Source organism: Lissotriton helveticus, chromosome 3_1 (genome assembly GCF_964261635.1).
Source record: "Lissotriton helveticus chromosome 3_1, aLisHel1.1, whole genome shotgun sequence".
Lineage (NCBI taxonomy): Eukaryota > Metazoa > Chordata > Amphibia > Caudata > Salamandridae > Lissotriton > Lissotriton helveticus.
This window is the reverse complement of record NC_136061.1, coordinates 1,677,796,189-1,677,821,386: the sequence shown is the minus strand read 5'-3', so window position 1 is coordinate 1,677,821,386 and position 25,198 is coordinate 1,677,796,189. Positions and strand designations below refer to the sequence as shown.

The following is a 25,198-nucleotide window of genomic DNA, read 5'->3' as shown; positions in this document are numbered from 1 at the left end:
GATAAATGCTCACCTACAGACTCTTCAATTATTGTGCCCAGTATAATAATATAGTGCTTAAGTGAGCATTTGCTCATCATGAGAATGGTTGTATTTCTTTGTCTGAAATTACTTTAATCTACATTCAAATGCTCTGTCATTTAAACATTAATTGGCATCCACCTTGAACAATGAAAACATATGCCATGCTAAACGATGTTCCACTTACGCCTCATGGGTTCTTACAGACCCCAATCATGCCTTTCGGGGTTTGGTCGAATCTCTCTCCCAAACCATTACTCTGGGGGCAGTAGGGATGGTCATTTGCAGTTCATTCCACACTCCTTTCACTTGGCCTTCATGTACAGTTACATTAAGTTGGTTTCCCGGTCAGATACTGCCTCTTTGGGGAAACCCACTTGTGTAAAGGTCCCATCCGTGCCCGGGCCACAACAGGCTCCATCAGGGTCCTCAGAGGGATAGCCTTCAGGTACCAGGTGGCATGGTCACCAAGACCAGGATGAACCTGTTGCCCATGGCTGTCTTGGGATCCAGAGGTCCCACAAAGTCAATTCCCGCCCGCTCAAAAGGGCTGCTCATGACGGGGAATGGTTGCAGGGCAGCCTTACAGCTTCCCCCACTCTTGCCACTTGCCTGGCAAGTCTGCCAAGACCTACAACATGCATCTGACTGCCTTTGCATTTGGGGCCAGTAAAAGTGGGTGATAAGCCTTTCAAAGGTCTTGTCCTGGCCCAAATGTCCTGCCAAGGACACATCATGAGCCAACCCCAGTAGGAAGGTTCTGAAGCACAGACGTACTTCCAGGAAACCCTAAGCTCGCTATACAGGAGACTGTCCTCCCTGAAGATAAGAAGTGATCTGGGCTCTTTGCTGCCTGGTACTTGGCCTGTTGCCCAAGACCCATGAGAGTCAGACAAGCTCTCTGTTCCACGTAGAACTCTTCACTGGTGGGACCCCCTTCTTGCTGCCAATGGGTCAACTCTGGTAAGTCTCACTGTTCAGCCACCTCTTCCCTGTAGGTTCTGTTGCATCACCCTCAAGGTCCGCCTCCTCCCAGACCGTGGGAATCTCTGGAGTGGGTCTCTCGTGCAACTCCTCTTCTTGGTAGACACCTGGGTCACTGTTCCAGGCTCTTCTGATCACCCTGGGCTGCCATGGACTGAGTGGTCATGCATGCCTACTCAGGCAACCCCAACATCTCCAAGTACAACCTGAGCTTCACCTCCTTCCACATGGTATGTTCCAGGTCATTCCCCAGCAGACAATTCACATTCATGGATGGGCTCAGAGGTACTTTCAATGAACCTGAGACCCCCCCAACTCAAAGGGGTGTTACCTTACATCGATTCTCACTGTTGTCTACTGCAACTACTCAGTAAAGCACTGCAGGGATTACTTGCTCTTCAGACACTAGGTGACACCTGACAGTAGTCACACTGGCTCCTATGTCTCTCAGAGCCTCTACCCTGTCCATTGATGGTTAACCACTGCCAATATGTCTTAGTGTTATCAGGCATTAGGTTTTTCTAGACCATGTTACTCTCCCCTAGTGGGACAAGGGTCCTCTCAGCTGGATCTCCACACCCTCCCGGGGCCAACTCCTCAAGAGCAATACACTAGCCATCACCTGTGACTGCCTACCCGTGGTCGGTGGTGCCTACTTGGAACATAACATTTCTGGGGACCCCTCCCTGCAGGTTTATCTGAAGATTGCTATGGTTTTTTATCACCTGAAGGTCGGGAATCTTTAACCTGGGAACTACATTGGGGCCCTTTAGAGAAGTCCCTCTGTTTACCCTTGCCCCTCCTACACATCTGGTGGGGACCCTGCCAACCTTTGGTGGAGTCTGCAGCATGAAGTCTCTTTGGGACACTGATGCTGAGCCAGCAGTATGCCTCCACAAAAAGCTTCCTGGTTTCAATAAGCATACTGTCAATCAAGGATACAAATACGTCTAGTTCAATAAAGGTGATACAGTACCGGTTGCATATAAATATCATCTCTACAGCAATACTGACGTGCACTTTGCACCAACTGAGAAAATACTGACAGCAGTGCAATGTACTGTAGTGAGAGAGTGAGCTCTGGCTCAAGGCAAAGTCATAATTCTAGTGACACCAGTACTAACTTTTGAGGTAGTTAACAGAGCTAGCTTTCCATATACTAAGTCTCTACGTCTTAGATGGATACAATGAATGCCCATAAGTCCTAGTTTAAGGCTGTTGAGGCAGAAACATGTCGACCGTCTTTTAACCCACTACCATTCATGATTTTAATACTCTGAGTGCATCTGTCACTCATAATCAGTGCCATATTATGCACTATTACAGAGTTCACCAGTCCCAAATACAGAACGAATAAAAGTACCATCTGATTTTTGGGATTTTTTATAATTCTAATCACTCTCCACTCCCTTATCACTGGCTCACTACTGTACCAACCTTGGGTAAGAACCTCCTGGTGGAGGCTGCATAACCACACTGACCTTATGATTATGCACACACGTGAAAAAAGCGGAAAATCAAGATATACCACGAAATTTACCACCATACCCATCACGTGCATGAGGGTCTTTTATTTGGGACACCCCACGTTTCTCCTGCATACCAAAGGTTGTGCAGGACAAGTGATCCTTCCCCACTTGATTAGTATTTACGCATATCCAGGAAACTGAATGGATCAGTTTTTTTACCTCCCTCTTATGATTAGATAATAGGGACCAAATACCCATACTCAGCTGCATGTGCAGTGGTAAAAAGGCGTATGCATGATGGAGAATATAGGTTGGTGGCACATGCAGGCTTCACTATGGGGGTCGCAAGGGTGGTAATATTGATCAAAAATACGTTCCCTTTCACGATTCAAACCACATGGTCTGACGCTCTGGGTAGGTATTTTGGGGTCTCTGGGTTGTGGGAGGGTAGGATGGCCACATTTGTTTCAGTCCATGTCCCCCCGGCCTTCAAAATGATACATTCAAGGACCTTGGTAGAATCCTCCTGGCACTCCCTGTAGGCCTCCATGTGATAGGAGGAGACTTTAACGCAGTGCTGTCTGGAACGCTTGACCGTCACCCGCCACGGGAACTCAGACCCTCACATGAGTAGCTATCAGATCTGCTTGAGTCTATGGGACTGGTAGATGGTTGGAGGACCCACAACCCCGATAGGAATCAACACACGTTCTTGTCGGGAGCCCATCATAGTCTCTCCCATATTGATTATATCCTAGTCCCGGCAGCACAGGTGTTCAGTATCTGTGAGGTTCGCCACCTGGGTAGAGGTATCTCGGATCACTTTCAGGTCTGGATGTCCTGGGTCAAATGAGTGCTGGGAAGATAGCCCCCATCAATTCATGGTAACTGAGGGACCCAGAAACCTGCAAGAAAATAGTCCAAACCACAGACAACTATTTCTAAGACAATGAGGGACGGTTGACTCAGCACAGACGTTATGGGAAGCTTACAAAACGGTAATTTGTGGGGAAACACTATCCCTCTTAGCAGGCAGAGTTAGTACAAGCAGAAAACGTAGTACTGAGAGTGGAGGAAGAATTAGCTCAGACCTTGACCACTGACAAGCTGCATCTCCCTAATTTGAAACAAGATGAGTACAGAAGCATAGCTGAGGATAGAACCAAGATACAGGGCAGAGATACGCAGAGCAGAATCTATGAACATGGCTATAAGGAGGGGAAGCTAATTGCTAAGTTGGATAAGAGGGAGTGGGCGGCCTGGTTGGTGCCCGAGCTGCATGGAGAAGACACTGTCCCCATAACCGACCCACAGGCAATAGCTAACCAATTTGCAGACTATTATCAGACGGTATACCGCACGACTGGCAACTACATGGACAACGACAATAGTGAATTGCTTAGGGATATCAGGCTCCCCATCCTCTCAGACAATAATAATGAATATCTCGAGTTGGCTCTCAGAGACCAAGAAGTGGCACAGGCGATAAGGGGGGTGCGCTCGGGAAAGGCGTCAGGTCCCAATGGCATTACAATTGAATTGTACAAATTGAGACCGGATAAGATAGCCCTGTTCCTCTGCTGGATGTTCTTAGGGAACAGAGACAAGGGGATGCTTCCCATGGACCAACGAGTTGCAAATATTGCAGTCTTTCACAAGGAGGGCAAACCCCAAACCAGCTGTGCGTCCCATAGACCCATATCGCTGCTAAATGCAGAACCCAAGATTCTTGCTAAAGTATTAGCTACATGCTTGAATAAGGTAATTGACACATTAGTTCACCCTGACCAGTCAGGCTTTATGCCACATCGAAATGCCGCTCTCAATTTACGTCACTTACATGGTGTTCTGGGCAGGGTACCGACTATCGTAGAACCCGCCATACTGGTATCCCTGGATGCGACCATGGCATTCAATATGGTTGAATGGCGTTTTCTTTGCTGTGCTTGACAAACTGGGTTTTGGACCCACCTTTAACCCCTTCGACGCTCATGACGAGCTGGGCTCGTCATGAGGTAGCCTCCTCGCACGCTCATGACGAGCCCAGCTCGTCATGTAAAGTGCACTTTACGGATTCCCAGCGTACGGGCGGAATTCCGCCCGCACGCATGCGGTTAAGAGCTGGGTCCGCCTGTTATATTCTAGTCCCAAGGCCCAGGTTCTTGTGAACAATCGTAAGTCACCAGATTTCAAACTGAGCCGTTGCAAGCGCCAGCGTTGGCCTTTGTCTCCGCTCCTTTTTGCGTTAGGTTTGGAGACCCTGGCGGCATGGGTCCGAAGAGATCAGGTGATTCACGGGATGCGGTGGTCACCGGGTTGAGAAGATAAGATATCGTTATACGCAGACGATATTCTGCTGTAACTGACCTCTCCAAGAGCCTCCTTGATCGGCCTCCTGGACATTCTCGCAGTGTTTGGGAGATACTCCGGATTCTTCATAAACTGGTCGAAATCTGTGGTGTATGTCCTACAGGGAGTACCACCCAACATCCCATGGGGCTGCCTGATATAGATAGCATCGGACGACTTTCGTTCTCTCTGCATTTTTATCACGCTGAATGCAGAGCTCTGCTTTGCCCGCAACCTGGTGCCACCCCTTTAGAGGCTGAAAAGTGACATCAAGCGCTGGAAGTCACTACCCCTTTCATTATTAGGTAGGGCGGTCCTCTTTAAAATGATGGCCATGTCGCGCTTCCTACATGCCCTCCAGAATTCAATGGACCCGGTTCCTCCTTCTCCTATGGGAGGGTAAGCCACGCATAGCCCTAACCAAATTGACCATTGATTGGTATGATAGGGCTTCCCTTTTTCGGAAAGCTCTAAAAAGCTGGTTGTTCACAACTATCCTTGTCTGAGTGTGTTTTATCTTGTCCTCACATTGTTCTGGTTTAGCACCTTGATGCCCTTGGGCTAAGTTAGCGCTTTATAAATTTCATAATCATTCATTCATTCATTCAAGGGGGCCTCCCAGATGTCAAAAAGTACTATTGAGCGTTCCACTTGGCAGCTATCAACCAGGGGATCTACGTTCGACCAGATGACCCCGGGTATGCCATGGACAAGTGGCTGCTCCCTGGGGGTGAATACCCCAGATCGCTCTATGCCAAGCCCCGCAGGTATCATCTCACGGGACCTATTGCACATTCAGTCCATGTTTGGCATGTGGCTAACAAACAGCTGGGATGGGATCGCAGACTTACCCTGGCAACTCCACTGTGGAACTCTGAGAGGCTGGGAAGCCTGTGGCAATTCAAGGGCTTTGATAAATGGGACCTTATTGGACTCTCACACTCACAGATCAAAGACATATGGGGTAAAGAGACTATACTTCCCTTCGCCTCCCTCCAACAGCAAGACCACCTGGCAGATACAGAATATTTTCGGTATCTTCAAGTCCGACATGCCTCGCTCACCCACGTCACAAGCAAATCCACAATTCCAGAGGCTTCTCCCTTGGAGGACAGGATACTAGCTGGCCACCTCCCTGAGAAAACCATTTCCCTGATTTACAAAAAACTGATTAAGAATATGGAAGATCCCTTGCAATCACTGAAGGAGAAATTGGTCAAAGACGGCTTAGAGCTGGATGAGGAAGATTGGCAAGAGGCAGTCTCCTCCCCGAGAAAGGTGGCGGTCCAGGCAAGACTGCAGCTGGTACAGCTCAGAATCCTACACAGGATCTATTACACAGGGCCCGGGCTTGGTGTACATGGGTAGAGCAGAAACGTGTTGAAGTGGATGCGGGGAGATCGGCGCGTTTATACACATCATAAGGGACTGTGTACACAATCAGTCTTATTGGCAAGCCATACATCGCACTGTAAGAGAGGTTCTGAATATTGACATGCAGCCGGAGGCCCGCAGATGCCTCCTGAATATTTGGGAACCTACGGACCTCACCTCTAATACTACACAGTGGGCTACTCTGGCGTTAATAATTGCAAAAAGGAATATTGCTCAAACTGGGGGGCATGTCAGCCACCTGCACTGGGAAAACGGAAGGAGGGACTAGACTGTTCAGGGGAAATCAGTCTATGTTGCACGGGGATGCCCTGGGAAATCGAATAGAGTGTGGGGGCCATGGAACCACTACAGAGGGGACATCTGTACTCCACCAACTCCTCTGCAGGACACTGAGACTCTTGAAACCCCTTGATTTACTCTACAGTGTACACTCTGATTTGATTTATTGTATTTCATATTGCAATCTTGAACTTTGTATGAACTTTGTATGGTCCCTTGCTAATAAATGTCAATGGTGAATTTTGTCGATGAATTTTGTCGATGATGTTTAATAAAAAGAATTACAAAAAAAAGATTGCTTTGGGATGAAACAAGGGGTGGCCTATGTGGTGGCTGTCTTTCATTGTTACATATTGCATGATGTGGCCTTCAATTAATCTTACCAATATGCGCTTTGATGCCCTGAGCAAACTGAAATTCTTATTATTCCAAAAAGATGCAGACTTAACTCCGGCCAAGGAGAAGTTTGATACTCATGTGGCACGTTCATCCTCAAAGATACAGGCCCTTCTCTGTAATGACTTACTACACCACTTTAGGGAGCCAGTTCATCGTATTTTTAAGATGTCTAGTACGACTGGAATTGTAGGTGTTTTCAAGAGCATTGGCTCTGGGTTGGTCAGCACCTTCCAGACAGTGTTTAGGATTATTCCATCCTTTATTCACTCCGTCTTCCGAAGCATTTTAAGACTCTTCTATTGGTCCTGATCCTAGTTGCAGGGATACTGCTTTTATTATTTTTGCTCCAAAATGGATGTCCTAGTTTGAGATCAAATGGAACTGCCACTGCCTCATGTCCTGTTACGCTGTGAACGCTTGGTGCATCTCTTCGCCACACCTTTGCTTCAAGAACTGGATGAGCATTGGCTCCTGTCTTTCCAGCCAGTGTGCCTTTATTGTGTACAGCCTGTGTTTCACTGCCTCTAGGGCACTTACGAGTGTGCCCTAAACTTGTGCTTTGGATCGCAATTTGTTAAACCTTTTGACATACACGTACTGGTGGACCCTCTGAAGGCCCATTTTAGCAGCGGTCCCTTGAGTTTTCCATTGCTTCTGACCATATTATATGAGCCTCTCTGGGTTGCCTCCGCTGCTAGAGGTTTGGATTTTGTCTCTGTTTCTATGGAACATAGGGTGGCTGTTTTTGCTCCCTCAACGGCTGCTGTAGGGATTAGATGGGCAAATACTTGCTCTATCGATTCGCTCAGAGGTGTGCCTCTAGGAATGTCATCTGCAGACAATGAGAACAGCAATGTTTAATTTGCTATTCAGAACATGTAAACATCTGGCTAGCCTAGTTTTTAACTTCCAAATTTGTTTTAAATTGCCTTCTGTTTTTAATTTTAATTTTAGATTTTTAATATACTGACCTTCTTTATGCTCTGGGTCTTCATATAGCATGATTGCGTGGTTTTAGTGCAATTTTATCATGTATATATTTCAGCATTTTTCTTTTTATATGCTCATGCATTTTTCTAGTGATTTTTGTTGTTGCTTTAGATAGCTTCTCAGCCGACTTATGTATGAGGACTGGGTGTCATGCACCAGAGTGAGGCCTGGTAGAAAATAGTGTCATTTTATATATACACATTCCTTTCCTTACTTGCCTTCTCTTTACCATTTCGACTTTTGACACACATTTGCATTTGTGGCACTTGGGCTAGTTTCTTGGAAACCCTGACCTTGCTGACATGGAACGCTTTGTGGGAACTCCATCACACTGCCTTGGCATTAGGTACAAGGCCCTCAAGTGCATGATACAAATGTGCCTATTATTACATCCATATAGCAACACCGCTATCTGTGGAATACAAACAAAGGCAATCTCGACCGAAGGCAAGGATGCCTTTTTCTTTATATAACCTTTTGTTTTCCAATACAATCAGAGGAGACACTTCTGATGACTTCGAGGTGTCCATGCCTGCTGAAGCCTTCACTTAGCAGCTGACCGACATTCTATGGGAGATGTCCAGTTTGTGAGCAAGACGGGGGTCCTACACTCTTACCCACCAGGTAAGGGGGTTAGATCATCCTGAAGAGGGTATATTGGCAGAATGCACATTTACACCCTAGACACGTAGGTTAGGGTTTTCCACCATAGGAGTGCATTAGATTATTATATCATTTGTATATGCCTGCATATATTTACTGTATCAGCAACATGGTGGAGCTGTTTGTCTCTTCACTGTTTCAATGCTAGTTATAACTTTCATCGACTTCTATTGATCATTGCAGCAACTAGATTCTATACAAGAATCACCTTCGTTCAAAGAATTTTGGAAAGTGTCCCTTAGTGTATTCTTTGTATATTTCTCTAAGAGCAAGTGAACATGAGTTACTGAGCAAAATGTTCCTGGTCTGTCAACCTGATCACTCAGGGGTCTGGGTTGTCATATTCAGTGATTGCCAGAACTGTTCACTCCTGCCTAAGCTTAGGGGGGCTAACAGTAGTATTGTGAGCAAGCTGGTCTGAGGGAAAACATCTTGGAATCAGTATGGCATGATGCCTACGTTTATGTTATCCACAAACTTGCAGTTGCTACTGCTTAGTGGAAGCTACGCGACACACGAGGTTAACCTTGTATTTGGCAAGTACCACCATCTCAAGTAGTTTGTACATTGGGTGCTTTAAAAAGGTGGCTAAATTATGGTTGAAAGCTACCGTATCGGGGTAGTCTGGTCAAAGGCAGTCTGAGCGGAATCTGTTACAGATGTCCCTATCATAGACACTGACAAGAGGAGTCGGTGCTCCATTTGTAGAATGGGGATGTAGGAACACATCAGGATTAAAGTGCAGGGATGTGTCAGGGACAGAAGAAGAGTAGAAGGCTGCAGACTGGGGGCTGGTCCTGAGATTCCCAGTGACCTTGTTTGTAGCCTAGGGTGGAGGCGTCGCCTGAGTCAGATGGGGATGAATCCAAACTGAGAGTCCATGTTTTGAGGAGTGAAGGGGCAGAAAAGCTGCTAGTGGAAGGATTGACCACGAGGTAAGCATGGTCATAAGGCAGGAGTTGCGACCTATCAGCCGTCACTGTCATGTGAGGCCAAACTTCCTCTTTGGGGGTCGTGATTTTCTGTCGGGGCAGGGGTGGCGTGACCGGGTTAAGATGGGATGATTGCCTGGACATGGCATACTGCCTATTGTATTGGGAGAATGGCTGGTGAACCTCAGCTAAGTAAAACACTCAAGATGATGGACCGAATGTTGCACAATGGCAAAACATTCACCCCCAGTCACATATCTGGGTTTAATCCATCGTTATTTTGCTCACCAAGCCACCCCAGTTCAGACATGGCCATATGCAAATCAGTCTTGACCCTGTGCCTCACGGGAACAGTCCAGCCCAAACTGCCAAGCCATGTCTTCCCTGGACCGGAATCAAGCATCCTATTACCGGTTTCTGGCTATCAGCCGTCTTCAGCCAGGATAGCTTGACTCCAGTTGCTTAGTGAGCACGGGACCCACGTCTGGGCATACCCTTCTCACATAGGGTGAACAGCAAAACACACAAGATGATGGACGGAATGTTGCACAGCTAAGGCCATGTTGATGGGTAGGGGCACAGAAGCGTTCAAGGCCTGCCTTGAACGCCATGCTTGTTTCCAGGGAGGACCTGGCTTAACAGTTCGCGCTGGACTGTTCCAATGAGGCACAAGGTCAAGACTGATTTGAATATGACCAGGTCTAAACTGGGGTGGCAAGGTGAGCAAAAAAATGATGGATTTAACTCAGATCCCTTGACTGGGGCGTGAATGTTTTGATTTGTTCTGTATTCCGTCCATCAATTGTGTGTCTTTTGCTTTCTCGCCCGAAGTACACTAGGTTTAGGTTTACCCAAACGTGGGTCCTGGGCTCACTGAGCCACTGGAATTAAGCTATTCTGGCTGAAGAGGGCTGAAACCCTGAAACCGGTCCTAGGATGCTTGTTTTCGGTCCAGGGAAGACCTGGCTTGGCAGTTCGGGCTGGACTGTTCACATGAAGCACAGGGTGAAGACTGCTTTGCATATGGCCAGGTCTAAACTGGGGTGGCATGGTGAGCAAAAGAATAATGGATTTAACCCAGATCTCTTGACTGGGGTGAACGTTTTGATTTGTACTGCATTACGTCCATCAATTGTGTGTCTTTTGCTAATAAAATAGTGGCAGTGTTGCTCTAGAATTTATAAGGAAATTTGCAACACAAGCTAGGGTCCCAAACAAAAATGGGGTGTGTGATGAAATTAATGCTCTTCACTTTCTGATGGACATCTCACAGGTATGTTTGCTGCTAGGATATGCTATTGGGTTAAAAAATTCTGCAATGCAAAACAATGATGTCCTCCCATACATTTCTCACGAAGACATCGGAGTTACAACCTGCATGGTCCATTTCTGTGAAGGGTCCTACAGCATTAAACTTCTTCTGACACCATTATTATATCAAGAGATTTGAAAAATCCTACCGCTTTTTTTAATCGCGTTATATAACTTGGCACAACTCTCTATTCGCAAAACATTTTTATAAAAAAAACTAATTTTTGTTTTCTCCTTCGTAAAATTTCTTCCACTCTAATTTAATTAATGTGGAAATTAGATCTATTTTCGTTCAAATATCACTCCTATCTATGCAATACTTTGGCATTTATTATTTTAGGAAGTATGTATTTGAGCTGCTCCAAACTGCTGAGTCCATCACAGCTACCAATATCGTTTGCTTCGCTGGGGTTGTGAAAAAATGCAAATCTGGCGAACTGCCAAAGGCTGTTTTTGTTTAAGGGCCAACCAGCTGAACAGGATTCAAGCTCTGCTTTGTAAATTCCTAAAATGCATGTAAACGGAAGTACGTTTCCCAGCCCCGCTGTTTATTGTTTTCATACGTACACTGTTTACAGATTCCTATGCTGAGGAACAATGTGTTTTACAGTCATACTGTGCGTCATACAAATTGAAGTGTTTTTAAAGACCACATTTGAATCGTTTGTATTTAACTTGAGAAAACAAACAAGGTCTGTGACTTAAACGGACCCTTCGAATTCACGAATCCTGAGTTTGCCAGCGGCGTAGCAATCTAATCGAAGCAACGTTTCTTGTAATCATTACATTATAGTGAGGCAGTAATGCGTGTTTTGCGTTATAGTTTAATAAATGCACGTTTGAAGAGATCAGCCAATTGCCTCACTTTAAAATTCGTTAACTGCAACAATCGCGTTCAGCAAGGGAGCTTTTTTTTTTTTTTTTAGAAAACCATTCACATTTAGAAACGTTCGAATTCACAAATTATCATCGATTGTACTTACGTCATGTATCTCTCCAGGGCTGACACTTCTATCACAATAACAGGGGGAGGAAGAGCTGCAGGAAACAGCTTCTTGGAATCCAGCTGAGTGACATTACAAGCTTTGAATGCTCCACCCACAGAAATCTTGTTCCTTGGCAGGCAGGAAGCATTTTTCTCGAGAAGAGTTAGAGAGCAAAAAAGAAAGGAGGCAGCCTTTGCTTACACATGTATGTTTGATATCCTTAATTATAATACGTTTTCTTAACATCAAATTTAACCCCTGATATGCCTTCCTCTTTTTCGCATTGACAGCGTTTTCTTAACACTGTTGCACTGTAGAACATTGGTTTTTAAACTAAATATTAAAACTCGTACATTCCCATACCTCATACGGAGTAATTCATTATTGAAAATCATATGTTCCTCCAAACAGCTTAGAAAACCATATCTGTGCATTACACTGCCAAAAACTCAAAATTGAAAACTCTTCAATAAAATAAAGCATGTAATGACCCAAGAGACTTCAAACAGGGCTTTGCACTTCAGAGTTTAGACTAGATAATGCTCTCAGGACTCTATGATAAAGTGTTCTGTGGGCCGACGGTCCTCTTTGGGAACTGTCATAGTGAAAGAAACTGGGGTCATTGGTTGAGAGGGAGAGGGGGGTATGTACAAGGAAGTGTTGTTAGCCTCCTTGGCTTAACGACACGCTCCGCCTCTTCTGAAAGGCAAGGCTGCACCATATTTACAAGAATGTGGTGCAGCCTTGCGTTTCCCCTGCGATAAGTTTATCAACTTAGCGCCAACGCAGGCCCCCTTGCACCAGAGCGCAAGGGTGTCCCTGCCTGCACATAAACAATCCTAAAATGCCATTTTGTAACTTCCGTGTGTGTTGCTTCACGCAGCACATAAGAAAGTTACAAAAAAGCATTTTTTTTAAAAGGTTTGTTTATGTACAGGAAGGGACACCTTCCTGTATGTAAACAACCCATGACATTTTGCTTTTTCCATGTGTGCTGCACAAGGCAGCACACATGAAAAAGCAGAAACGAGGAGAAATAATGCATTTCTCCACGTTTCCCCAACTTAATACCAGGATTTTCCTGGTCTTAATTTTGGCGCTGCCTCCAATGTACGCCACCCTTGTACATAGGGGGCAGCGTCAAATACAATGGGTGTTGCGGTGGCACGCCCACCAGAACACCCACTGCACGTCCCTTTCATGTTAACCATAACGTGAAAGGGTGCCTTATGTACAACAATGCCTTGTACATAAGGCCCAGCCTCCATCGCCACCACAACGTCCATAAAAGTGACATTGTGGTGGCGATAGGGGCTTGTACATATGCCTCAGAATGCCTAATTTGTGCTGGTGTTTTTTGGTAATCGGCAGCACTTAATTATCAGCACCAGCACTAATGAGAGTCCACCACATGGTGGCACCATCTGTACAATTTTGAGATGAACGCGACAACAGTGTTTAATATGTCAAAATAAATTAAAGCTGAATAATACTTGTGGCCACACCTCGTTCTTTTAATTTCGGGGGCTTAGAATGGTCTGAATTGTAGTTGTGATGGTACTGTCATTGGCAGGGGTAGTGGTTGGCGCATGCTGCAGTGGCCTCCTGACAAGGGCACTGGCACTTATTATTTTACAAATTAAGCGCTATCCAGAAAGCCCTATTCATTCAGGCAACAACCACAATTCTTGTCAAGAGTTAACCACAGTAGTCACTAAATTATCCTTTGCTTAAAGCTCTGGAAGTTTGGCAAAGTGGAAAGTACTTATGCAGCTAACAAACAGTGATGAAGTGAGAACAAATACAATCCCAAACCAATCTAGAAACATAGAGTAAATTATGATAAATAAAATGGTAAAAATACAACCAAAGTCAATCAGTAGAATTTGAGTTATGAATTTTAAATATTTGTAGGGAAAATAGCACCTAGAAGCATAAAGCACTGTTTGTGGTCATCTGTTTGTACTAGAGTGGGGGAAAGTCACAATTTCAGTCCAACCATGATGGACAGTGAGTTGCATACAGGGACCCGGTTAGTCCTGTTGCAAAGTTACCTTCTCAAGTCAGCAGCAAAGAGTTGTATTCACAATGAAGGAAGCCACAGGGAGGAGGCTGAGCATCCTGGAAGTTGTTGCTCTAGGGTGAAGAGCTGGTAAAGGGCTGCAGGCACTTGCTATACCGCGAAGAGACTGTCGAGCGTCGTGCATGGTTGTTGCTGTCAAGGTAGTAGCCAGAAAATTAAAATACCCTCTCCCACACTTGTACCATACCACTAATCATAAAGAGCACTCAGGAAAGTTCCCTTCATATTTTCCGTCTCTTTCCATTTATATATACATTCATTTCCCCTTCTATCTATTAATCCAGTTATTTTTCCATCCTTTACCTACCCAACCACCCATCCTTCTTTTCACCCATTCATGTATACATCCATTTTTTCATGCAGTTACCCTTCAATACAGTCCTCTTTTAATGTATTCATTCTTTCACCAGATAATAAGTAGTTTGATGCACACCTTTGAAATTGTATCACATCACTGAGGTCCTATAGGTCCCAGCCCTGAAAGATTGTTTCCAGCTTGAAACATGTGATACTTAACACAAGAATTTGGTTGGCTTTTCCTGAAGAAGACACTTTTTTGTGTCGGATCTAATTTGTGCCACCTATGTAATTTTGGAAATAATATGAAATGTTTTTAATATTTAAATGTATTTTTGATTGTGACAATATTCTTTATTAAAGAATTTTTACATATATTTTCTAAAAGATTTTCTTGAACTCATTTACTTGTTTGCCAGTCCTGATTATATGCATATTTGTGTAAAGTTACTTTGAAAGATACTTTCTGCTGTTCATTCTTTCAACTAACCATCCATTCAATCTCCCATAGGAGTCTATTTTTCATCTTTTGATCCATTCACCCTTTCCCCTGCGTATCTTTTTACTATTGCATCCATCCTTTCACCCTTCCATCCATTCTCATGCTTTCTTTCTCCCTTCCATGCATCTTTTCACCTTTCCTTCCTTATTCCGATCATATTTCTTTAATTTCACCATCCCCTTTTTCTTTCCAATAATCTTTCGTCTTTTACCTGCTTTGCTTTTTCTTCTCTTTCCGCTTTTTTTCTTTGTCCGCTTCTGTAATTTCTCCAATAGTCATCAATTCATAATTTCTCGTTCTGATTTCTTTGCTGTGCATATAAGTCTACCTCCCACACCCACCATTCATGGCACTCCCTAGCAAGATTGTTTATTCCCTTCAGTCTGCAGGCAAGTGGACAGAAAATGCAGTCAAACATCCAATTAACATCTAGAGTAATCCAGTTAACCAGCCCCTGAGGCCCAGTGGCAGGCCCAATTAAGCTTTTTAAGTGTGGTGTTTCCTACACCTTTTATTGCTGTAGCTTTGCTTTGGTGGTCTTCATTGGCTGTCATTGCTGTAATACAAAGTAGTACAGGTTCCACATTACCTGTGATGGAGCAAGGATCTGCATGTAAAGCGACTTGCTTGGACTCAGCCTTCTCGAAATAAACCGTAATACACTAATAAACATTTTTCATCTTACTAACAATGCACCACACGACAGTATCTAGGGGAAGCTCTTCAATGTGCTTTTACTAACCGTAACTCGAATGAATTAAAATGGCCGCTGCAACGCGGGAACTTTTCTGTAAATGCGTCTGTCACACTCACATGACATGACGTATTCTCTCTGCTTGGTGGGAATTTCTTGCTTCTGCGCACTAGAACTAATATGGCTACTCTGTGTGTTAACGTGCTAACGCTTGCACTATTGCTTTTACTAAGTTGTTTGTTCTGCACAACCCCTAATGCTGTAGTTAAAATAAAGTAATGGGAATAGAGGAGAGATAAGTGGTAAACAGTGCATTCATTTATTTCTTGTTCAAAAACTGTTTCTTTTCTACTTTGCATGTATGGTACTTCGGGCCGGACATGTACTTCTGAACTCCATCTTTGGAGGAACTGCGCCTGTGCAGAGAAGCTCAAATTCCTGAAGCACTGACATTGAAACCTGGCCAACTCCAGACTTGCTAGAAGACGTTCCTGGGAACCTTACCTCTTGAAACTTGGAGAGGAAACTGAACCGAATTGTTATATTACATTGTAGTTCTTATAGATACATTCACTTCCGGGTGGAATAAAAGTGCATGGGAAAATAAAATATTGGGCGGGAACATAAATCTGAATATTGAAGAGCATGACCTCATAACTGGTATGGTGTGAAGACCTCTCCTTGTCTTTTGACCAATAAAATTGAGGGAATACACACATTTGCAACATTGGGGGGTGGCACACTGCCCTGAAAAATGGTATATCTAAGGTAGGCGTAGCTAGTTAGATTGTCCGACTTGTCCGAATAGCTGACCTGTCACTGACCCAACGCACTCAATAGGCGATCGAGAGCAGAGGTGCCGGCGGAGCACTCTGTCAGAAGATTGGATAAGCCAATCGGGGTTCTGGGGAGGAGTTTGATAACCCAATCGGGGTTCCTGAGGGAGAAGATTCGCTAACCCAATCGGGGTCCAACTGTTAGCTGCAGAGAGGGGTGTGTCGCAGGCGTTGCGCTTTAGCTGTGGGTGCCAGTCCTGACCTGCGGTGGTCCTGTCCTGATCCAATTTGGTCCGTACTTATCCTGATTTCTGGTCTACACCTGTTCTATCCTGCTGGCACCTGCATTATCGGGGGTCCTATCCTTTATCCCAGCCCGTGGCCAGGGTTGGTCTTCACACCATTCTAGGTAAATATAGAAGTTGTAACGGTATGTCATTGTGCTGTTTCCCTTTTCTTACCCTTCCTATGTTTCAATGCTTAAAAAACGTTTCATGATATTCTCACATTATCTTGCTTTGATATTATTCTCGATTGACCAAGCTCTGATTAATCTAGTATGGACATTGATATTAAAAAAATTATTTAGATCAAACGTTTAAATCTTTACCAAATCTGTGGTTATTTTAAATGAGTGCAATTGATTATATACTGTCTATTATTCTAACTCCCTTGATCCCTTAGGCCTCTATGTACCGGTGACAAGGATTGGTAAGTCGAATGGTATAGGTAAAGTAAATACTACTGGTTTGAGTGGAGGTTTACCTGTTCAAAGTGTGGAAGTGTTCATGGGCCTAGGTGAGTATGGTAAAATTCGGGGCAGGTGAACCCACGCTCTATCACCTGTCACAGCGGACAGTCATTTACACAAAGTTCAGGTTTCACTGGAGCTTCACTTTGGTGGTTGTCGTGGCACTAGAGTCTTGGTGTGAACTGGCCCATTGACACTTGCGGAAGCTGAACATCAGCCTTTTTGTTTTTTCTTGCAGGAGGTTCCACTTATGCAAGTCAAGGGTACAGAACCTGAGGGCCACCTCTGGGGGATCAGGACTCACTCCAGCAGTAAATCTCTGGCTGATCCAGGTACAGGTCCATTTACAGAGGGTCACCTTGGAAGTTGCAGGTAGGCTTTTGAAGCTTGTTGTGGCCCTGTTGAGTCACTCTGGGTAGCCCGGAATGAAGGCAAGCAGGACCAATTCTCCTTCTTCGACAACAAGGCAGTCTTTAAAGCAGCAGGGCAGTTATCTGGCAGCCAGGCAGTCCTTCCTTTGAATCTCCTACAGTTCTGAAGAGTGGCTCTTGAGGTCCAATATTTATACTTCGTGTCAACCTTTGTGTGGATAGGCTTCCTGTCCTACCGCAACATTGGTTCTTGACATTTCTTTCCCTTTCCCTGGTCAAGGCTTCAAACTGTCTGGGGTGACAAAAGACTAGTGTTGGGTTTCTTTGTGTGTGCTGGAGGTATGCCCTTCAGAATGTAAGTGAGGCTGGGTACAGCTCTGCCCCAACCATCCTGGCAGGATGGCCAAACCTGTTCATACACCTAAGTCCCCTTTTGTGTTACTGTCTGGAACCAATACACAAACCACAACAGCAGAGCCATTTAGAGTCACAACACAAGACCCAGGACACTGGCAGAATGGCACAGTTGATTGGGCCAAGAAAATGCCAACGTTCTACAGGTCAAATATAAGCAGTTTCTGTTGATTCAGTGCACTCCACAATTATCCAATAGGTCATCCAAATAGCAAAAGTAGTAGACTGCAAGAGGGTATCACCCTCTGTTCCAGGGTGTGTAATACAATGTTAAATAAATGCACAAAGGCATTGTGTCTCCATTTGCACTCCTTATGCGTCCTTTGATGGGTTACATATTCTCAAATAAATATCAATGAAAACTGATTGAATCAAAAATCTTCGTTTATTTATCGGTGTAATTTAATGCTTTCAGCCACAAAGTAATAGACACATTTGAAACTATGGTCAAAAAAGAAATCAGGAAAACATTCTCCTGTAAAAAACAGAGACATTGAAATCTAAGAAACAAGGAATTAGGCGTGATCAGACAGATAGTCATGGATGTGTCTATAGAATTTGGTAAGGCGTACTAGATAGAAGGCTTGATAACTATAGATAAACAGTTTAACAGAGACAGCGTGTTATGTTATGTTACTTTATTTTTGTATAGCACAAATCACCACTGGTCTCTAAGCGCTTTTAAAGAAAGGAACAAAACGGATAGCCACCGGTGATCCGCCAGCAACCAAGCTAGCAGTTTAAATTGAGGCTGTTGTCTTTTTAAACAAGTGGGTCTTCAGAGACTTCCTAAAGGATAATAAAACCGATTCCCCTTGTAAGATTTCTGGGAGCTTGTTCCAGATTTGAGGAAGGAGGACCGACAGAGCTCTACCACCCTTGGATTTGAGTTAAAATCTCGATGGGGCAAGCTTACAGGCCTTGGAGGAGCGCAAGGCTCTGCCTGGGGTGTACTTTACCAGTCGATCTTTAATGTATTTAGGAGCCTCTCCATAAATAGCTTTGTGGGCTATACAAAGGCACTTAAATTGCACTCGGTATTCAATGGGCAAACAGTGCAATTTATGTAGAAGGGGGGTAGCTCGTGTTCTCCTCGGTAGGGAGAAGATGAGCCTGGCTGCATCATTTTGGATACCTGCAATTTCCTGAGGAGCTTCCGAGGGAGGCCTAGATAAAGAGCATTACTATAGTCCAGCCGAGAAATAACTGTGGTGGACACAATGGATTGTAATGCCGGAACAGAGAGATTGGGAACAAGTTTCCACAGTTGCCTAAGTAGGCCTATACAGGTGCCTACTACTGCGGAGACTTAGGGGGCCATGGACAGGTCTGAATCAATTTTCAGTCCTAGGCTTTTTACTAATCTTCCTGGGGTTGGTACCTCCCCCAATTCGGGTAGCCAGAAAAGCTCACACCAGGGGCTGTTTTGTGTAGCGATGATAAGCACCTCGGTTTTATCCGGGTTAACCTTCAAGAGGTTATTTGCCATCCAGTTAACCGTAAACCTGAGAAGATTTTTTACTGAGTCTTGAGCCTGGCTGGTGTTATCGAGTTGGACCAGCAGTTGAGTGTCGTCCGCGTAATTAAAGACTTGGCAGTTTCTTTGTGTTAGCTCTTCCACTAAGGGCTGCAGATAGATATTAAATAAAAGGGGGGACAATGCAGAGCCCTGGGACACACCACAAGTTACTGGGCTGGCAGCTGATAATTGATCTCCCATTTGCACTCCCTGAGTCCGGCCGGTTAGAAAGGAGTTTAGCCATTTAAATGCTTGCCCCTTTATCCCCAGATTCAACACACGGTTCAGCAAGATGGAATGGCTGACCGTGTCAAATGCTGCTGACAGATCTAAGAGAATCAGGGCGCATGGCTGTTTATTGTCGGCCCTGATTCTCAGGTCGTCAACAATGGAGGCCATCACCAGCTCAGTGCTATGGTGTGATCTGAAACCTGCCTGTCTGGGATGGAGTAGTTCATGATCTTCCAGATAGCTAGCCAGGGTATTCAGGACTTTTTTTCCATGATTTTTCGCCAAAAAAGGGAGCTGAGAGATGGGCCTTTTGTTTTTTAGAACTTTTATATCCGCCCCTGAATTTTTCAGGAGGGGGATAACCCTAGCTTCCTTCAAGTTCACTGGGAAATATCCTGAGTCTAGCGACTCATTGAGTAAATGCAGCAGCTGTTTTTCCAAACCCGGCAGGGCCATTTGAAATATCCTCGGAGGACAAGGGTCCATTCTAGAGCCGGATTTGATCTGGTTGGCTATTGCCGTCAGACTCACTGCGTCCAAGCAGGGAAAACTATTCAGATTCCTACTCAGTCAGGGAGGGCTGGGTGGATCTAATACACTGAGATCAGTCGAGATTGTAGTGATATCCAGGATGATATCCCGGACTTTCTGAAGGAAAAACTCCTGGAAAGTATCACAGTTCGGGAGGTCGATTGTTGGAACTCTGTCCCCCATCTGCGTAAGTTCCTTCAGAATAGCAAAGATCTCTTTTTGTTTGTTACCGGCCCGGCTGATTCTGCCCTCATAAAAGGGAGCCTTCCTGAGTAGGATATCTGATTTATATTTAGACAAAAGAGCATTATAAGTGTCAAGTCCCCTAGCTTGTAGTTGAATCCCCACCTCCTCTCTGCTTGACGGAGAAGTTGTTTTTCCTCCTTTAGAGTGGCATCAAACCATGGGGCTCCTTTTCCTTTCACTCTAACCCTCTGTATCCGTTCAGGGGCTAGTACATCAATTGCAACCTGAAGCTGAGATATTAATGCTACACTTTTTTGATCCAGGTTACCCTCACACATGACTGAAAGAGGAATTGAGCGAAGCGTAGAGACTAAAGATTCAGCTTCCACTTTCTTCCAGGATCTAACCTTCCTCCACAAGGGTACGGTCGATAGAGGAGGACAGTCACACGGTACCCAGCATCTTATCAAGAAATGATCTAACCATACACAGGGACTTATATCTGTAATCTCCACCCGAGGTAAAGAAGACCAGATCAAATCCAGAGTATGGCTCTTAATATGAGTAGGGCCATTTACCAATTGTAGCAGGTCCAAAGAGGTCAAATTTGTTTCGAACACAGCCTCTACAAAATCTCTGGGTAACTTATCCCAATGATAATTAAAATCCCCTACCACAAGAATATGTTTATATCTTGATCCGAGATCTGTTAGGAGCTCCAGAAAGACATCATTAAAGTCTGGGGAGCATTTAGGTGGACGATACACTACCAGCATCACAATACAGGAGGATTTCAGGGAGATTTTTATTCCCAGAAGCTCCGCACTGTCACAGTTTTCTGCTACAATTTGTGTCACCATGAGAGTCTTTTTAAATATGGCTGCAACTCCCCCACCCCTAGAGTCCCCAGGTCGGTTATACCATAGCGCATCAAATTCTATTGGCAATGCTGCCAGAATGTAAATACAACAATGGGAGTTTTGGGATCCAAGAGAATAGAGTTTAGAGACCAACGAAGAGAAATTTCCCCTTTATCACATATGCTAATAACAACCTATCTCTTCGGGTCTTAATTATATAAGTGATGAGCCTTTAAGGGATCAGAAAAAAGTGAGTGTGTTCTACATTCAGTCAACTCTCATTGTCAATGCTCATATTGTCATGTTAAATCCTATTGGGAATTCATCCCTTAAAGACAAGCGGTGGCAGTCTGGGTGCGTTTGTAACGTTATGACAACACAGTACTAGTGAAATGTATTGACTGTTGCGCATGCGCGAGAATGTACTATCTCACAATTTCGCCAACCTGAGGTCTATTATAAGCCATAATATTAACCAACACTAAGGTAGTTTACAGTATGTGCCTTGATAGTGAGTAATACAGGGGCTTCTGCGGCAATAAAATAACGCTGCACTATCGTGGTGACAGTTGCGCATGCGCGAGAATATTTATTATCTCGTGCTTTGCGCCTGGCGGCAAGCCTATCTAAACGACTAATAAAGACAATATGAAGCGCGAACATAACGCGTGCATAAATGCCTTCATTAAAACTATAGATGGTTGATACGTTACATATATACACGAGAAATGATGCGCATGCGCGAGAAACTATCATTTCATCGTCGCGCATGCGATCTGTGTGTTTCTTCCGTTTTAGAAACAGGCAACAACATAACACTCTAAGAGAAGGCCCCCACCATCTCGAGGAGATGATTGTTTGAAAATTGAGACACTATATAATCCTACTAAGTCAGCCAGTACCTTACCTCCCGGGGCAGACTCCACATTCGCAACGAGGTACCGACGGAGAGGTAAGGTTCATGAACTAAGAGGCCTTTATACCTTATATCTATGGCCATAATCTGCTTTTAATACATCACAGATCTATTAGCATTCTTAGATAAACTACAATATTCCCTTGACAAACAATTTTTGGATAGCCATAATATAGGTTTGTGAGACAGTCAATCAATGTATCAAGTATGGTATTATTAATGATTTTCTGTGAGCTTCTTCCTTACACTGACACAACGTGCAATATGGGTTGTATTGATATATTTATACCCCCATGTCTTGAGGATAAACATATGATAAGATTAGTAATAGCTGTTACCTTAGGGTAAAGTGTGAACCCTTATGGTAGACACCAATCCCCTTCCGAAATGTTGATTAAGAAAGCCCTCTACCGCACTGCATTGTCTGGGCGCCTCCAGGCTCCTTAAGGCAGTGATGTTTCAACTTTAGCACTTTAAATCACTTATTAGAAGAGCTTACTACTTCTATTTTTTCCGCAGTGCGGGGCCTCCTTCCCTGAGCTGCCTGCCAGGTTTGAGGTGAGGTCCATTATCCTACTAATGAGGGTAAGTGGTACATGAATGTTGAAACCTTCAATAATTGTTGACAATGGACAATGTCATAATTGGAGCACTGTATATTAAGGGATTAATTTCGAGTGTTTGTACGTATATTTTTTTCCCTCTCTTGTTTTTAGATAAATGCGGTATTACCAGGCATCACGCTACAGGAATACTGGTTTAGTATATAAAATATATCACTTATTTTGTGTTTAGTATACATTTACAAGCAGTAGCAAATTAACCTCAATGATAGGTCCTGAAGAAAGCCACCGATACCATTGGATCATATGGCTGAAACATGTTGACCCTAAGTAGTTTTAAATCCATACTACTTAATTGCTTTGTTTTTAATCCTGTCAGATTAAGCACGCGAATACAATTGTTTGGTGTATTGAGCTAGACAGTTTTAATACACCTTTTTTGACACAATTAGTTTATTCACTTTCTACTGCACTGCAACTACCCCACTAGCTCTCATTTGGGGACATATTTCCTACCTTATAACACCAAGAAAACATCTCTGAGCTCCTTCATTAATATCTGAGAAGTTGTAGCTCCCAGTGAGACTAGGTTTTCTTACTGGTAAGGAGGAACCCAAATGATGAAGCATGTCATCCAAGGGTGAGTTAGGGTTCTTGTCCTTAAGGGATGAATTCCCAATAGGATTTAAAAAGACAATATGAGCATTGACAATGAGAGTTGACTGAATGTAGAACACACTCACTTTTTCCGATCCCTTAAAGGCAATGCTGCCAGAATATCTGGGGTGGATGTGTCCCCCAACCATGTTTCCGTAAGAGCTAAAATATCAATATCCCCTTCGAGAAGAAGATGATGTTTTTGCAGTGAACACGTATTGTGCACTGCTAACTTCAGGCCATTTATCGTATTCACATGAGAATGTCTCTGAGCCAATGTAGTTCCCTTCCCTTCCTGAATAAAATCCCTCAATAATAACTCCTCTCGTAGCCTGGCTAACACAGTTCCCTCTAACACCTCATTGCCTGTCTTCAGTGCTATAAGTGTCTCAGCTGTATAAATATGTTGTTGAACAGGGGTCTTGGCCCCCGGGCCCGGACGGGCATGGACGGGCTCAGACGGACCTGCCTCTGGCACGCCCGCTGCGCGCTTGCATCCCTGATCTTTAAATAGTGTTGGTGCTGTATTCCCTGCAACACTAGTGTGCTAACCAAGATGGCATCTTGGAAGCGTGCAGGAGTCCCTGGTCCCTCACCTAAAATGGCGGTCGGGAGCAGAGGGGACACGAGGACTCACCAAAATGGTGAGTTGTGCAACTCAAATTTTAAGTGCGGGCAATGCGTGCAGGAGCGGGCAAACAAACGGAATGTAAGCCTTAGATGAGACACTAAATTAGACAGCAATTTAAAAAAGTTATCAGATAAAATTAAAAATATTAAAACGACCTAATTCATCAATAGAAAAAGTGCAAAGTGCAGAGAGCAGCGTTTCAGTGTGCAAGGGGCGGCGTTTCAAATGGTATCAAAGCGATACAAAAGGGGATGATGGACGGAGCGGTTTCAAATGGTATCAGCGTGTTGCAATTCTAGCGTGAGAAATCATGTAATGATACCTCGACATACATGATGACTGAGGGGAATCCTAAGAAAGAATTCATCAAAACAATAGAGAACATTTTGAAAATGGCCGTTGAGCAGGGAACTATCATTGAAAAACACAGACAATATTTAAGTAAGGCCTATACACACATTCCTTCATTACATTTGCTGACCAAGATAATAAGGATTTATTGAGTCACATTTCCCTCTTTTACTGATTATCATTCCTGATCCAGTGTTCTGTTCCTTCTGTGTGAATTATGTCTACCTTTGTGTCTTGGAATGTTTGTAGTCTTGAAAATCCAGTTAAAAACAAAAGGTACTGTCTCATTTATCTAACCGTGAAACAAAGATTGCCTTTAGCAGGAAACCTATCATAATGACATTGCATCCCTGAATTTTGAGAGAAGATGGCTAGGAAATATTTTATTTTCACCTGCAGTTGATCGTCAAGATGGTGTTGCTATCTTCGGTCACAAATCTTTAAAATTACATGTCTTTCTACAGAATTTGATACTTCTGGTTGATTCTTAACAGTTCCTGTTATTCTAGATAACAAACATATGACTCTGTTTAATATTTAAGGCCCCGCAAACCTGATCCTAACTCTGGCACACCATTAAAGTTAAACTTGCTAACTTTCCATACTCAAATATTATTTTAGCAGGTGATTGTTGGGAGAGCTTGTAATTCAGACAAATCAGAATGTTCTTTTTTTTCAACTCACATAACACATGTTCTAGAATTGATTAGATCTTGGTTACCAAATCAGAACTTCCAAGTTTATAATCTGCTAAAATTGGCTCAATTTTTCTACCTGACTATGCTCCTATTTTAGCTTCCATAGATAGCTTCACAGTTGATTAAAAACAAGGTGGAGATTTAATACACTTCTTCTGCATAGTCCCACCTTTATATCTGAAGTCACTGCATTTATTGTTGATTTATTTCAATTTAATTTATCCTCAGATACATTCATTGTCAACAATTGGGATGGTTTTAAAGCCTCATAGATCTTTTGCTATCGCCTTTTCCGAGAAGAGGAAAACACATTTGAATCATCAATATGTTTACTTATTATAAACAATTAGAACTCTTGAACATAAATACTTTACCTCAAATTCTTCTTC

At 43.8% G+C, this 25,198-nt stretch overlaps 1 protein-coding gene across 2 annotated transcripts in view; it reads right to left on the bottom strand.

The window, feature by feature from the left end:
- Positions 1–25,198, bottom strand: part of LOC144823718 (histamine N-methyltransferase A-like) — a 219,839-nt gene that overhangs the window by 150,752 nt on the left and 43,889 nt on the right. The window contains exon 1 of one of the 2 annotated variants that reach the window (XM_078682480.1): positions 11,776–11,885. The exons of the other annotated variant lie outside the window; for it this stretch is intronic. Coding sequence (XP_078538606.1) covers positions 11,776–11,780 — 5 coding nt within the window. The 5' untranslated portion in view covers positions 11,781–11,885. Of the gene's footprint in view, positions 1–11,775; positions 11,886–25,198 lie in introns of those variants that run through there. 2 annotated transcript variants of the gene reach the window in all.